The 15,143-nt window shown below is 41.4% G+C and overlaps 1 protein-coding gene across 1 annotated transcript in view; it reads left to right on the forward strand.

Moving 5' to 3' along the window:
• camk1da (calcium/calmodulin-dependent protein kinase 1Da) overlaps positions 1-13,919 on the forward strand; it is a 193,447-nt gene extending 179,528 nt beyond the window's left edge. Inside the window, exons 8-11 of the mRNA XM_060903410.1 lie at positions 431-509; positions 7,775-7,862; positions 7,964-8,201; positions 12,847-13,919. Coding sequence (XP_060759393.1) covers positions 431-509; positions 7,775-7,862; positions 7,964-8,201; positions 12,847-12,977 — 536 coding nt within the window. The 3' untranslated portion in view covers positions 12,978-13,919. The remainder of the gene's footprint in view (positions 1-430; positions 510-7,774; positions 7,863-7,963; positions 8,202-12,846) is intronic.
• Positions 13,920-15,143: the final 1,224 nt, after the last annotated feature.

The following is a 15,143-nucleotide window of genomic DNA, read 5'->3' on the forward strand; positions in this document are numbered from 1 at the left end:
GTGACCGTTAAATCCTCACTTGCTTATGTCTGCATCTCTCACACACACACACACACACACACACACACACACACACACACACACACACACAAACAAATGTGTACTCGGTTATCCATGAGTAATCCTGTGGTCTGCCAGTAAGAGTGATAAAATGTAAGCATGGTTTTACAGGAAAGTGTCTGACCACGTGTTTATTTCTGTCTCAACTTGTTTAAAGGGTTTTTTTTTGGGTTGTTTTTTTTAACATGACTCATTTGCTATTGGTTTTCCTAAAGTACACTTCACTCTATTTTTATAAATTGTTTTAGATCAATGTTAAACCTAAATTTGAGTGCTTTGTAACTGAATCGCAGACCCTCTGCAGCAAAAACACAATGTTTTTTTCTTCATGAACAGAAGTCATTAGCCCCTCTGTGTTTGTTCTCTCCAGCCAAGGACTTTATCAGCAGTTTGATGGAGAAGGACCCTGCTAAGCGCTACACCTGTGAGCAGGCTCTCCGTCACCCCTGGTGAGTCTCGTTCTCAGACTTGGGTTACTGCAGAGGTCTGGAACAACCAGGACACAGGCGATAACACGGACATGCTGTATTTTATTCCGTCCGCATTCACTGGACATGAGCAATCGCACGCTCTGATTGGCTACTCTACTACTAGAATATCAGCTCATATACCGTGAGTAGAGAAAAACAAAATGGCGGAGCGCGTTGCTGAACCAACCGAGGACGAAATAAAAACTCTACTCTTAAACAAAACCCCCCAAAAATACAGAAAAAGTAACAAAATATGGAATGAAAGTGGTATGATGATGGTAAGACCGTATCTTTGTTTATTTTTCAATAATTATTATTATCATCGCATTTTTCTCAAATTGCTCCTGTCATTTCGCCGGTTTGTTTACATTCTAAGTGGAAATTATTTTGTCGGACGTTTTGTATAAAGTTTTTATTTATCGAATTTGCAAAAAATATGCTCTGCACCTCGTCGGCTATCAGCTCATGTATGACTCGATTTCGTGGAATAACTCTTATATATTATATAGACACGAGTGTTTTACTGGGAAATACACCGCTCGTATTATTCATCCGAACTCCACCTGGGAAACGGAGAACCAAAACCATGATAAATCTCTATACAGTGCTGAGCGTAAATGAGTGCACCCCCTTTGAAAAGTAACATTTTAAACAATATCGCAATGAACACAAACAATTTCCAAAATGTTGACGAGACAAAGTTTAATATAACATCTGTTTAACTTATAACGGGAAAGTAAGGTTAATAATATAACTTAGATTACACATTTTTCAGTTTTACTCAAATTAGGGTGGTGCAAAAATGAGTACACCCCACAACAAAAACTACTACATCTAGTACTTTGTATGGCCTCCATGATTTTTAATGACAGCACCAAGTCTTCTAGGCATGGAATGAACAAGTTGGCGACATTTTGCAACATCAATCTTTTTCCATTCTTCAACAATGACCTCTTTTAGTGACTGGATGCTGGATGGAGAGTGATGCTCAACTTGTCTCTTCAGAATTCCCCATAGGTGTTCGATTGGGTTCAGATACTTGGCCACTGAATCACTTTCACCCTGTTCTTCTTCAGAAATCCAACAGTGGCCTTAGATGTGTGTTTAGGATCATTGTCATGTTGGAAAAGTGCACGACGACCAAGGGCACGGAGTGATAGTAGCATCTTCTCTTTCAGTATAGAGCAATACGTCTGTGAATTCATGATGCCATCAATGAAATGCAGCTCCCCGACACCAGCAGCACTCATGCAGCCCCACATAAGGACACTGCCACCACCATGTTTCACCGTAGGCACCATGCATTTTTCTTTGTATTCCTCACCTTTGCGACGCCATACAGTTTTGAAGCCATCAGTTCAAAAACATTATCTTGGTCTCATCACTCCAGAGTATAGAGTCCCAGTAGTCTTCATCTTTGTCAGCATGGGCCCTGGCAAACTCTAGGCGGGCTTTTTTGTGCCTGGGCTTTAGGAGAGGCTTCTTTCATGGACGGCATCCATGCATGCCATTCCGCTGCAGTGTACGCCACATTGTGTCATGGGAAATAATCACCCCGGTTTGGCTTTCTACTTCTTTAGATAACTGCAGTGAACTTGCATGCCGATTTTCTCCAACCCTTCTCATCAGAAGACGCTCCTGTTGAGGTGTTAACTTCCATGGACAACCTGGACGTCTCTGTGAGATGGTTGCAGTTTCATCTTTCTTAAATTTTTGTACCACTTTTGTGACAGTATTCTGACTGATAAGTAAAGCTTTGCTGATCTTCTTGTAGCCTTCACCTTTGTGGTGTAAAGAAATTCTTTTCTTTGGGGAATTCTGAAGAGACAAGTTGAGCATCACTCTCCATCCAGCATCCAGTCACTAAAAGAGGTCATTGTTGAAGAATGGAAAAAGATTGATGTTGCAAAATGTCGCCAACTTGTTCATTCCATGCCTAGAAGACTTGGTGCTGTCATTAAAAATCATGGAGGCCATACAAAGTACAACCCTGATTCCAAAAAAGTTGGGACAAAGTACAAATTGTAAATAAAAATGGAATGCAATCATGTGGAAGTTTCAAAATTCCATATTTTATTCAGAATAGAACATAGATGACATATCAAATGTTTAAACTGAGAAAATGTATCATTTAAAGAGAAAAATTAGGCGATTTTAAATTTCATGACAACAATACATCTCAAAAAAGTGGGGACAAGGCCATGTTTACCACTGTGAGACATCCCCTTTTCTCTTTACAACAGTCTGTAAACGTCTGGGGACTGAGGAGACAAGTTGCTCAAGTTTAGGGATAGGAATGTTAACCCATTCTTGTCTAATGTAGGATTCTAGTTGCTCAACTGTCTTAGGTCTTTTTTGTCGTATCTTCCGTTTTATGATGCGCCAAATGTGGTGAAAGATCTGGACTGCAGGCTGGCCAGTTCAGTACCCAGACCCTTCTTCTACGCAGCCATGATGCTGTAATTGATGCAGTATGTGGTTTGGCATTGTCATGTTGGAAAATGCAAGGTCTTCCCTGAAAGAGACGTCGTCTGGAAGGGAGCATATGTTGCTCTAGAACCTGGATATACCTTTCAGCATTGATGGTGTCTTTCCAGATGTGTAAGCTGCCCATGCCACACGCACTAATGCAACCCCATACCATCAGAGATGCAGGCTTCTGAACTGAGCGCTGATAACAACTCGGGTCATCCTTCTCCTCTTTAGTCCGAATGACACGGCGTCCCTGATTTCCATAAAGAACTTCAAATTTTGATTCGTCTGACCACAGAACAGTTTTCCACTTTGCCACAGTCCATTTTAAATGAGCCTTGGCCCAGAGAAGACGTCTGCGCTTCTGGATCGTGTTTAGATACGGCTTCTTCTTTGAACTACAGAGTTTTAGCTGGCAACGGCGGATGGCACGGTGAATTGTGTTCACAGATAATGTTCTCTGGAAATATTCCTGAGCCCATTTTGTGATTTCCAATACAGAAGCATGCCTGTATGTGATGCAGTGCCGTCTAAGGGCCCGAAGATCACGGGCACCCAGTATGGTTTTCCAGCCTTGACCCTTACACACAGAGATTCTTCCAGATTCTCTGAATCTTTTGATGATATTATGCACTGTAGATGATGATATGTTCAAACTCTTTGCAATTTTACACTGTCGAACTCCTTTCTGATATTGCTCCACTATTTGTCGGCACAGAATTAGGGGGATTGGTGATCCTCTTCCCATCTTTACTTCTGAGAGCCGCTGCCACTCCAAGATGCTCTTTTTATACCCAGTCATGTTAATGACCTATTGCCAATTGACCTAATGAGTTGCAATTTGGTCCTCCAGCTGTTCCTTTTTTGTACCTTTAACTTTTCCAGCCTCTTATTGCCCCTGTCCCAACTTTTTTGAGATGTGTTGCTGTCATGAAATTTCAAATGAGCCAATATTTGGCATGAAATTTCAAAATGTCTCACTTTCGACATTTGATATGTTGTTTATGTTCTATTGTGAATACAATATCAGTTTTTGAGATTTGTAAATTATTGCATTCCGTTTTTATTTACAATTTATACTTTGTCCCAACTTTTTTGGAATCGGGGTTGTACTAGATGTAGTAGTTTTTGTTGTGGGGTGTACTCATTTTTGCACCACCCTAATTTGAGTAAAACTGAAAAATGTGTAATCTAAGTTTATATTATTAACCTTACTTTCCCGTTATAAGTTAAACAGATGTTATATTAAACTTTGTCTTGTCAACATTTTGGAAATTGTTTGTGTTCATTGCGATATTGTTTAAAATGTTACTTTTCAAAGGGGGTGTACTCATTTACGCTCAGCACTGTTTGTCACTTGTGAGGAAATTGATGAACTGTTTTGATAAATTTGGGGACTTTTTGTTTGTGAATGTGTCAATATTATAATAAAAAGAAAAATCACACGTTGGCTTGAAGATATGAAGTTTATCTTCTTGTGTTGGAAAACTCGCATTTTTCGTACAAAATATATCGCATATCTGAGTGACGTATTTCCAGACATTTCACTCTGATGATGTCACTCCCAGTGTTTTCATGCTGACTAGATGCGCATTGTCAAAATGGCAAACCAGTTCAAAATTTAAATTCTTTGATTAACTTGTGTTTTGTTTTGGGTTTTTTTGTGGATGTGTCCATATAATATAATGAACATTACATGGTGGCGCGAAGATACGGACTTTATCTTCGCACAACTGTGTAATATCCTCTATATATCATATATTATTCTATCCACATTCATTGGATATGAGCAATCGTGTGCTCTGATTGGCTACTCTACTTCTAGGATATCAGCTCATATACTGTGAGTAGAGAAAAAAAATGGTGGTGTGTGTTGCTGAACCAACCAAGGATGAAATAAAAACTTGAAAACAAAACCCCAAAAATTATCATCAAGAATTTAAAAGAAACAGAAATGACTAAAAGAATATAGGTGTCGTTCCCCACCCCATAGCCCCATTACACACTCCAGCCCAGTCGGTGGAAGTAATGCACCTTTAAGGTGGTTTGCCAACCACCAAAAAACCCTAAAGAAGAAAACCCGACAAAAATACAGAAACGGCAACAAAATGTGGAATGAAAGTATTTGATGGTAAGAGTATATATATACAGTGGTGCTTGAAAGTTTGTGAACCCTTTAGAATTTTCTATATTTCTGCATAAATATGACCGAAAACATCATCAGATTTTCACACAAGTCCTAAAAGTAGATAAAGAGAACCCAGTTAAACAAATGAGACAAAAATATTATACTTGGTCATTTATTTATTGAGGAAAATGATCCGATCTTACATATCTGTGAGTGGCAAAAGTATGTGAACCTCAAGGATTAGCAGTTAATTTGAAGGTGAAATTAGAGTCAGGTGTTTTCAATCAATGGGATGACAATCAGGTGTGAGTGGGCACCCTGTTTTATTTAAAGAACAGGGATCTATCAAAGTCTGATCTTCACAACACATGTTTGTGGAAGTGTATCATGGCACGAACAAAGGAGATTTCTGAGGACCTCAGAAAAAGTGTTATTGATGCTCATCAGGCTGGAAAAGGTTACAAAACCATCTCTAAAGAGTTTGGACTCCACCAATCCACAGTCAGACAGATTGTATACAAATGGAGGAAATTCAAGACCATTGTTACCCTCCCCAGGAGTGGTCGACCAACAAAGATCACTCCAAGAGCAAGGCGTGTAATAGTCGGCGAGGTCACAAAGGACCCCAGGGTAACTTCTAAGCAACTGAAGGCCTCTCTCACATTGGCTAATGTTAATGTTCATGAGTCCACCATCAGGAGAACACTGAACAACAATGGTGTGCATGGCAGGGTTGCAAAGAGAAGCCACTGCTCTCCAAAAAGAACATGGCTGCTCATCTGCAGTTTGCTAAAGATCACATGGACAAGCCAAAAGGCTATTGGAAAAATGTTTTGTGGACAGATGAGACCAAAATAGAACTTTTTGGTTTAAATGTGAAGCGTTATGTTTGGAGAAAGGAAAACACTGCATTCCAGCATAAGAACCTTATCCCATCTGTGAAACATGGTGGTGGTAGTATCATGGTTTGGGCCTCTTTTGCTGCATCTGGGCCAGGACAGCTTGCCATCATTGACAGAACAATGAATTCTGAATTATACCAGCAAATTCTAAAGGAAAATGTCAGTACATCTGTCCATGAACTGAATCTCAAGAGAAGGTGTGTCATGCAGCAAGAAAACGAACCTAAGCACACAAGTTGTTCTACCAAAGAATGGTTAAAGAAGAATAAAGTTAATGTTTTGGAATGGCCAAGTCAAAGTCCTGACCTTAATCCAATCGAAATGTTGTGGAAGGACCTGAAGCGAGCAGTTCATGTGAGGAAACCCACCAGCATCCCAGAGTGGAAGCTGTTCTGTACAGAGGAACGGGCTAAAATTCCTCCAAGCCGGTGTGCAGGACTGATCAACAGTTACCGGAAGCGTTTAGTTGCAGTTATTGCTGCACAAGGGGGTCACACCAGATACTGAAAGCAAAGGTTCACATACTTTTGCCACTCACAGATATGTAATATTGGATCATTTTCCTCAATAAATAAATGACCAAGTATAATATTTCTGTCTCTTTTGTTTAACTGGGTTCTCTTTATCTACTTTTAGGACTTGTGTGAAAATCTGATGTTGTTTTAGGTCATATTTATGCAGAAATATAGAAAATTCTAAAGGGTTCACAAACTTTCAAGCACCACTATATATATATATATATATATATATATATATATATATGGGCGGCACGGTGGTGTAGTGGTTAGTGCTGTCGCCTCACAGCAAGAAGGTCCGGGTTCGAGCCCCGTGGCTGGCAAGGGCCTTTCTGTGTGGAGTTTGCATGTTCTCCCCGTGTCCGTGTGGGTTTCCTCCGGGTGCTCCGGTTTCCCCCACAGTCCAAAGACATGCAGGTTAGGTTCACTGGTGACTTTAAATTGACCGTAGGCGTGAGTGTGAATGGTTGTCTGTGTCTATGTGTCAGCCCTGTGATGACCTGGCGACTTGTCCAGGGTGTACCCCGCCTTTCGCCCGTAGTCAGCTGGGATAGGCTCCAGCTTGCCTGCGACCCTGTAGAAGGATAAAGCGGGTAGAGATAATGAGATGATATATATATATATATATATATATATATATATGTTATTTACCAGCTGGGAGGTCCGTATCCTGAAATACCGTGACCGAGGTCTTGAAAGTACTGAGCGAGGCCCTCTGGGCCGAGGTCAGTATTCAAGGCTGAGGTCACGGTATTTCACCATACGGACCGACCTTAAGCTGGTAAATAATATATTTATTTTTTTCTTTACCAAATTCTAACAGAAAACAAGAGCGCCCGAAAGGGAAAACCGAGCCAAGCCGCCATTTTGAATCCTCATTCACAACTGCAATGCAAATTGCTTCCTCCTCGGGGCTCGATCCCAGACCTTCTTGCTGTGAGGCGACAGTGCTAACCACTACACCACCGTGCCGCCCGCGAAGCAGTTTAAAAAAAAAAAAAGGAAGGGAAAAGAATCTGGTGATGGTGTAAGAACAGAGATACTATTCCTAAAAGGATTTTATCTTTAAAGCTCGTAAAGCTTGTCAGTGTGTCTCCTTGATCTCACTTGGATTATTTGCTTATTTTGGGATCAAACCCTGAACCCATTATTTGTTATTGCAGTAATGTTCAGGATTTAGAATGCAGGAGATACAGGAATAATAATTTGACTCATCATTTTTTTCAGGATTGCCGGAGACACTGCTCTCTGCAAGAACATCCATGAATCGGTCAGCCGTCAAATGCGTAAAAACTTTGCTAAGAGCAAGTGGAGGGTAAGTCGGGCCGGTGAACAGACATCCTGGCACATGGTGTAGTTTAAATAGAACGGCTCCGCCCACCAACAATGCTCTCCTGTTGCGTTTGTGTTGAACAGCAAGCTTTTAACGCTACAGCGGTGGTGAGGCACATGAGGAGGCTGCAGCTGGGCGCCAGCATGGACAGCGCTCACCCGAACAGCCGGGGGCACGCAGCAAAGCAGCAGACACCACCACCGAACCAAACCCTGAACCCGGCGTTAAACCTCAACCAAAACCAGAAACCTGCTCCGAACCAGAACCAGTATCTTCTCAACAACATCTCCACAGAGTCTCCCAGTATAACCCGCAAAGACTGTAAGTAAAACTCTATCGGACTCTTTATGGCATTGTGGATGAACCATGTGTGGTGGTTTTCTGACTTTCAGCAGGAACAATTGAAGAATTCTGTAGTCTAGTGATCTTCGCTTGATGGTTCTCAGATCAAGATTAAACCCATTTCCAGCTTTTAAGATATTTTGTACAATCACTGATTAGCTATAAATCTGTGAGAGATGGGATATAAATGGGCTTTAATCATGATAAAAACCCAAGAAGAAAGATTGGGTCGAGTTAACACACACACACAAACAGAGCTTGTGTTGAGAGGTGAGAGAAGAAAACCTTTTCCCACCAACGTACAGCTGTGATTCAGGATCCTTGTGGTATGTTCACAGCAAATGCAGTGAGAGCGTTAAAATTCGTGCTAACGACGCTGTTGAAGTTCATTTACGCTCTGTGACGTCGATGAATCCAGGCGGGTACAAGTTCATCCGGAATGTTTCGTCTTGCAAAGTTTATTTCAAAGGGCTGCAAAGCAACCGGTACCTTTGTATCGACTGACCTCAAGTAAGGCATAAGTTCACCTCATGAAATCTTTTAAACATGAAGGTAAGAAATTGATCAGTGATGGGAAAATAACGAGCAATTATGACGACAAGTTTGGTAAGAAAATAAACTAAAGATGAACAAAGATGTCCACAGGTACCAGCGACCGGCGGTTTTCTTCGCCTGTGCAGACGGTTTGCGCCGGCTACTCGATCCCAAAAAGAAAAAAAGAACCTTGCCTTTCGATGTTCAAGCGGTTTAGATCGTCTCCGCTGCCCATAATTTGCTGCAAATCCAATTATTTCACCATGAAATTGACTTTGATTCGGGTCTAGCACGACCGGAAGCGATGCCGTATTTGTTGATCGATTCTCGTGCTCTGATTGGCTGAGCCAGAGCATGTGACCGCATGGTAGCGGATGTAGTTATGTTACAGAGCCAGACAGTGGACTACAGAGGGGACCTGAGAAAGTCAAGCGCACACACATCTGGAGGGAAATTTTATACAGATTTTGCAAGTATTTTACAGGGAACTGGAACAGGGCGGCACGGTGGCGTAGTGGTGAGGCAACAGTTCTAGAACCTTCTTGCTGTTAGCACTGTTGCCTTACGACTACACCACCGTGCCACCCCTTTCCATTCCCCTGTAAAATACTTGCAAAATCTGTATAAAATTTCCTTCCAGATGTGTGCGCGCTTGGGCTCAAGCCCAGCGGCTGACGAGGGCCTTTCTGTGTGGAGTTTACATGTTCGCTCCCCGTGTCTGCGTGGGTTTCCTCCGGGTGCTCCGGTTTCCCCCACAGTCCAAAGACATGCAGGTTCAGTTAACATGGGGGTGGCCTTGGGCTGAAGTGCCCTTGAGCAAGGCACCGAACCCCCAACTGGTCCCTGGGCACTGTAACGCAACTGCATTACACTACTACTTCTTAGTAATTTATTAGCTGAGAATGCACCAGAAGGCATATAAATATAAACATTTTCTAGGGATTATGCCCCCAGATCCCCATAGCATGAGCGCACCTTTGCCGCCGCAAATTCCAGAGTCGCCTACTACTTTTTTTTTTAGCCGGCTACTTCAGATTTTCTAGAGAACCCTGAATGATATAAACTAATTAAAAGCATTTGTGTGGTGTGGCTTTTGTGTTGACGCGTCATCAGATTTCAACATGCAGTTTATTCGGGGGTTTTTTTGGGGGGGGGGTTGTTTGTTTGTTTTGTTTGTTTTAATAATCAGGGTGGTGGAGAAACCCACCATCACAATAATCAATTTCTCCTCCACTGTAGTTGGGAACTGTTTGAATGGAACCAAAATTTACACAGCTGTGTTCTCTAGAATTCTTTAAACCGGAGCACTTCTAAATTCTGATTGGTTGCTGCCGAACCGCATCATTAGCTCATTACCATAAAGTCGCCTGGACTTCAACTTTATTCTGACATCCGCACCGCCAACGATCATGCTGCTGCTCGCCGCCGAGAGACACTAGCTCTCACAGAAAATGAATGACTTGTGATCGATTGACGCTCTCGCCGTGTCTGGTGTGAAGGTAGGGTAAGGATTAACGGCGGCTCTGTAAAAGCTGAGCAAAATGCTCGAGATGGGTTGAGATGCTTCAGGAGGTCAGAGGCAAGCCAAAAAAAGTCATAATCAAGAATTTGTAGTCAATGTACAGGCAGTGTAGCTTGAATAAGACAGCCTAATGTGCTCAGACCTTTTCCTGGGAAGGACGTGATGAGACGCTGCATTCCGGACTTACTGAAGATTCCTGAAAAATGTAGCAGGGAAGCAGCACAGTACAGTAGTTCAGTCTGGGGGTTATGAAAGCACGCACTAGTTCATGACCATCATGTAAGGTTGGTCTGTTTCATATTTTCTGGTTTTCAGTTTCACAATTTGACAATTACATGGAAATTAAATGATAAAATAATAAACCAGCTTCATTGGTTTTGGTGTCAGAGAAGCTTTAAGTGCTTTTATCAGAATTTAGTAGGAGGACGGTTCTCAGCTTTTCATCTTTGGGCTGTTTGACAATCAGGGTTTACTTTTCAGGTCCACGATAGTCCAAAAATCAAACCTCAGATTTTTGTGTTTCTCTGCTGTGAAGGGTGACCTTTTGAGATGGAAATGAGCTGCGCAGAATGTCAGAGCTACAGGTCGTATACTGGGAGTGTTACTGTGGTGAGAAGACGGCGTATAGTGTATTTTGAAAACTGACCATCTTTCTTATCGTCCACAAGAGTGAGGTATACAAAGTGGAAAAAACTGTTTAAATGGATGTGACGTATGTTAAGTACAAATTTTCGAGTCCTATGCAGCGATGGTTGTACACGATGGCGACTGTAATAACAGCTGAAGTGGTGACCACAATCCCTGTGGGTTTCCGGAGAGGACACTTTTTTGACAGACTCACATTTCAACCACATGTGAAGCTCCGCTGCAAATGTGTCTGACATCTGTTTCAAGTCCTGGTTTTTTACTGAGCAACAGCAGCGTATTCTGCTTCAAAAGAGATAAATATTTTCTTAAAAATCATTTACAACCTCATCATATGGGGAGTGATTTCCGGAGAGGACATTGTTGACGGATGAAGGATCCTGTCAGAGGCACTTGGTTTACAAAAAAAAAAGTAACTTCCACTGAAATATCTTTCTGTTGTGAATGAAAGTACTGTATACATCTCAAAGTAAAACCTAGTTAGTGCTAAAAAAAATGCAATTATCAGTTTAACCAGTAAAAGTGTCCAAGTGTAATAATTAAAGCAGAATTAAATGAAATGACCACAAGGTCAAACCTGAGCCCACGTTTGATTCTTGGCCCGTTCTGTAATTGCGGGTACTTTTCAAGCATTGACTCTGTTAGTCATCGTCAACTCTGTTATCGTTAAACTGGGCGGTCCGTTAACAGAATTGGATGGTAACAGAGTTGACATTTCCCACCATTTTGTGTCTTAACTCCACATGCGAACTTCAAACTAGCTACCACACGGCATGTCTAAAAACAATTTTATGGATTTTAATCATATTATTGTTTTGTTTTTAAAAAAAAGTGAGTCAGAGATTCACTCCGATATCACAATAACAGAGTTGACGAATAATCAATCTACTGTTGGTGTAAAATCCTCAACATATTGTTCAAATTAATGAGAGGAGAAACAGAACACACCTCACTGGCTGTCTGAAGTTTCCTGCCAGAGGAAGTGACATCACTCAGTGCAGGTGCCATGCGTGTTATTAAAAGTCTTTGTGGATTTTATGAAGTTTTATAACAGAGTTAACAGAGTTGACAAGAACATTGGGATGGATAAAAATATATATATTTTTTCTTATTACTGAATGGATGAATCAGGAGTTGAAGACGGCCAGTAATGTAGGGGGAGGGGTGGGAGTCGTTTAGTTAATGTTTTATGGATAAATTGGGTCTAAAATGTACATCAAGCATCACTATTGGTGAAAGTTTGTCATAATTTGCGTTATTGTTCAAAACTGATTCAATAAATATTTCTTTTGTGGAAAATAACAAAAGGTTTATCTCAGAGACGCGAAATGCACCCCGAATTCTAGAATGACCCTCTTACAAACTTATTTATAAGAACTTATAAGAGACATTACTGCTGTAGGTAGGGCTGGTGTGTCCCTGTAAAATAAGGTATAAGAAACTTCAGTGTGCATATATATCTGTGTGTGTGTGTATGTATGTGTAATATATATATACTGGACCAAGTTGGTGTTATTCATAAAGACAATCTTGATTGTGAAACAGTAACACACACATTTTGCATAGCTGTGCTGCTGAGCCTGGACAAAGTAATGAGTACGATTTATAATCAGCATAGAAGTGAAAGTCAAAATTTGTAAAAAATAAAATAAAATAAAAATTTACATGTTGAAAGAAAAAAATAGGGGGCCTAAAATAGAGCCTTGTGGGATGCCGTATTAAACAGAGTCCTGAAGGCATCTTCATTACTCATACAAAATGGTAATGGTCTGTCGGGTAGGATCCAAACCAAGCCAGAACTTATCTTGGTAACCACTAACCATGTTTTCAAGCCTGTCCATTATAAATATCTTGGTCAGTATTGTAAAATCAACCAGCATAACTACAGTCCAACTTGCTAATGTGCATGGTGCTCTTTTGTAGGTACAGCACCTCCTCACGCTTCCTGTTCTTTGGCGTCCGCAGCCGCATCCCCAGCTCCAGGGGCGGAGCCCTGCAGGCCACACCCCTCCTCAGTTGCCTCAGTGAGCACTGTGTTAACTGGGACCAAGTGACGCCAGGTCCTGCGGGGGGAGAGCTGGGAGGCCACGGCACTGTAAGCCACGCCTCTCAGACCACCCCCCGCCCTGCCTTGAGGACAGGCAGAGGACTCACCCACCCACTGGTCGCCATATTTAACCATTGAGAGACTCGACACTGCGTGCCACTTGCTGCACACCGCAACTCGTCCTGCTACTAGAACCCCACACCATCAGGGGGCGCTATTCATGCAGACAGGATGAAGAGGTCTGATTCACTTTAAGAGTGGATTCACATGGTTGGACATGAGTCTTGTATGAGAATAATAGTGTGTTGTGTTATGAATGTGCTCTGAATCACAGCAGCCATTTTACCCTTCGGTTACGACTCGGAAAGGACTTCAGAGGAACGCGGGGGAGCAAACATGAAGTGCGTCTGCCTCGAGCACCTTCAGGCAGAACCAATGTCAAATAGCTGTTCTACATCTCTAAGCTCTTCCCTTTGTATCTTCTCTTCCCCCCCACCCCCTCACACTTCTGGCACTTCCTATAAGCTGTGTTTGAGTTGATGAAATTTTTTGCAGTTTTATTTCTACAGTTTCTAGTCGTTCTCTGGTTTTCAAGTTTTCTATGATCCATCTCGCAGACCTGCAGAAGTGCTTTATAAATCACGTTAGACTGTTTCGAACTGTTAATCTGGCTCCAAGTTGTATCCGTTTGCACATGGATGTTCCGCAGCTACTGACGGATTTGCTGTAGTCCTGCAGTGTTGGATTGAGAGTATAGAGGTTATTACCGCATCACAAAATTCATCCAAACATTTGCCTCAAATATGATTTTTCTGTTTTATTACATACACCCAAGCAGTGATGATTGACGATGGTAGCACTGTTATACACCACCTTTTTTTCCTCAATCTATCTATCTCACATTTACTTACACACACACACACACACACACACACACACACACACACAGTCCCTGAAAAGCCATGGCAGCGTTGCTCCACACCACACCCAGTGTACGAGTTCTCAGGGAATTCCACAGTTACACTGGACATCATCATGACCATATAAATGAAATTCTTCCATGTCTTGGGTTGGTCTCGCCCCTTGGCCAGACTAGCGCCCTTGAAGGAAAATGTAACGTTTAGAATATGTCCTGTGCACCATCGTCCACCGTTCTATCAAGCTGTCTTTACCAAAGGTCCAAGTCAGGCGGTGAGTATATGGGCTAGGGCTGCTCCCTGTAAGTTGACTAAGTGCTTTTATTTATGTCGTCATCATTTATGCACTTATTTATATTTTAGATTAATTACAGTTACATCTGAAATTCTGGATTATTTAGCGAGTAAATAATTCTGTCCAAAAAAATGCACTTGGCACTGAAAGATGGATGCAAAAATATTGGACGCGCTTTTTTGTAATCCGTTGTAAAGATGAGTCCGAAATGGTGGAATGTAAACTCTGCAAAGCTCATCAGAGTACAGCTTTTAAATGTGATGTATAACGTTTAAAAATAAGTATGAGGCTAAATTGTAGCTTCTCTAACTTAGTTTGCGTTTTAATTTAAAAGCAACAACAGTAAATTATTTGGAGGGGGGTTACATTTTAATTAAAAGAACATTATTTCATGATTTGAATCTTTATTTTCATCATTTCTGAATATAGAAAAGAAAAATGTTCCTTGACAGATGTATCGCCTAAAAATCTTAAGTCAATGTTCGGTTTAACGTAAATGAAAACAACGTAAACTGGGGGCGTGGTTGGTTTGATTGACAAGCGGTCAAAATGCAAGATAAGAAAATAAAGCATCAAAAATGATTTGGGGTGAAGGTGGGAGTGAAATGTTTGCATGAATAAACGGGAAATATTTCTACTTCGGTACAAAACCCCAAAACAGCAACCTGTTTCTGTGGCTTAAATCTCATGTACTGTACATCATAAAAATACTAAAGCAGAACCGATCGATGTTTTTTAAAAATGACCGTCGTTCAGCGACTCTAAACGTGAACCAGTGTAGCGTCTGTTGATGCCAGTCATGCGTTTATGTAAATGAGTTATCTGAAGGCAGCTAATCAGAGCAGAGACGAGCGACAGGACAAAAACTAGCTTGGAAACGAAAGCAGACTGTATAAAGGCAAATGGACAAATATGTATGTGTCAGATTAATAAGACATCTCATCTGTTCAGAGTCCATGGC

The sequence above is a fragment of the Neoarius graeffei genome, chromosome 21 (assembly GCF_027579695.1).
Source record: "Neoarius graeffei isolate fNeoGra1 chromosome 21, fNeoGra1.pri, whole genome shotgun sequence".
In the NCBI taxonomy this organism is placed as follows: domain Eukaryota; kingdom Metazoa; phylum Chordata; class Actinopteri; order Siluriformes; family Ariidae; genus Neoarius; species Neoarius graeffei.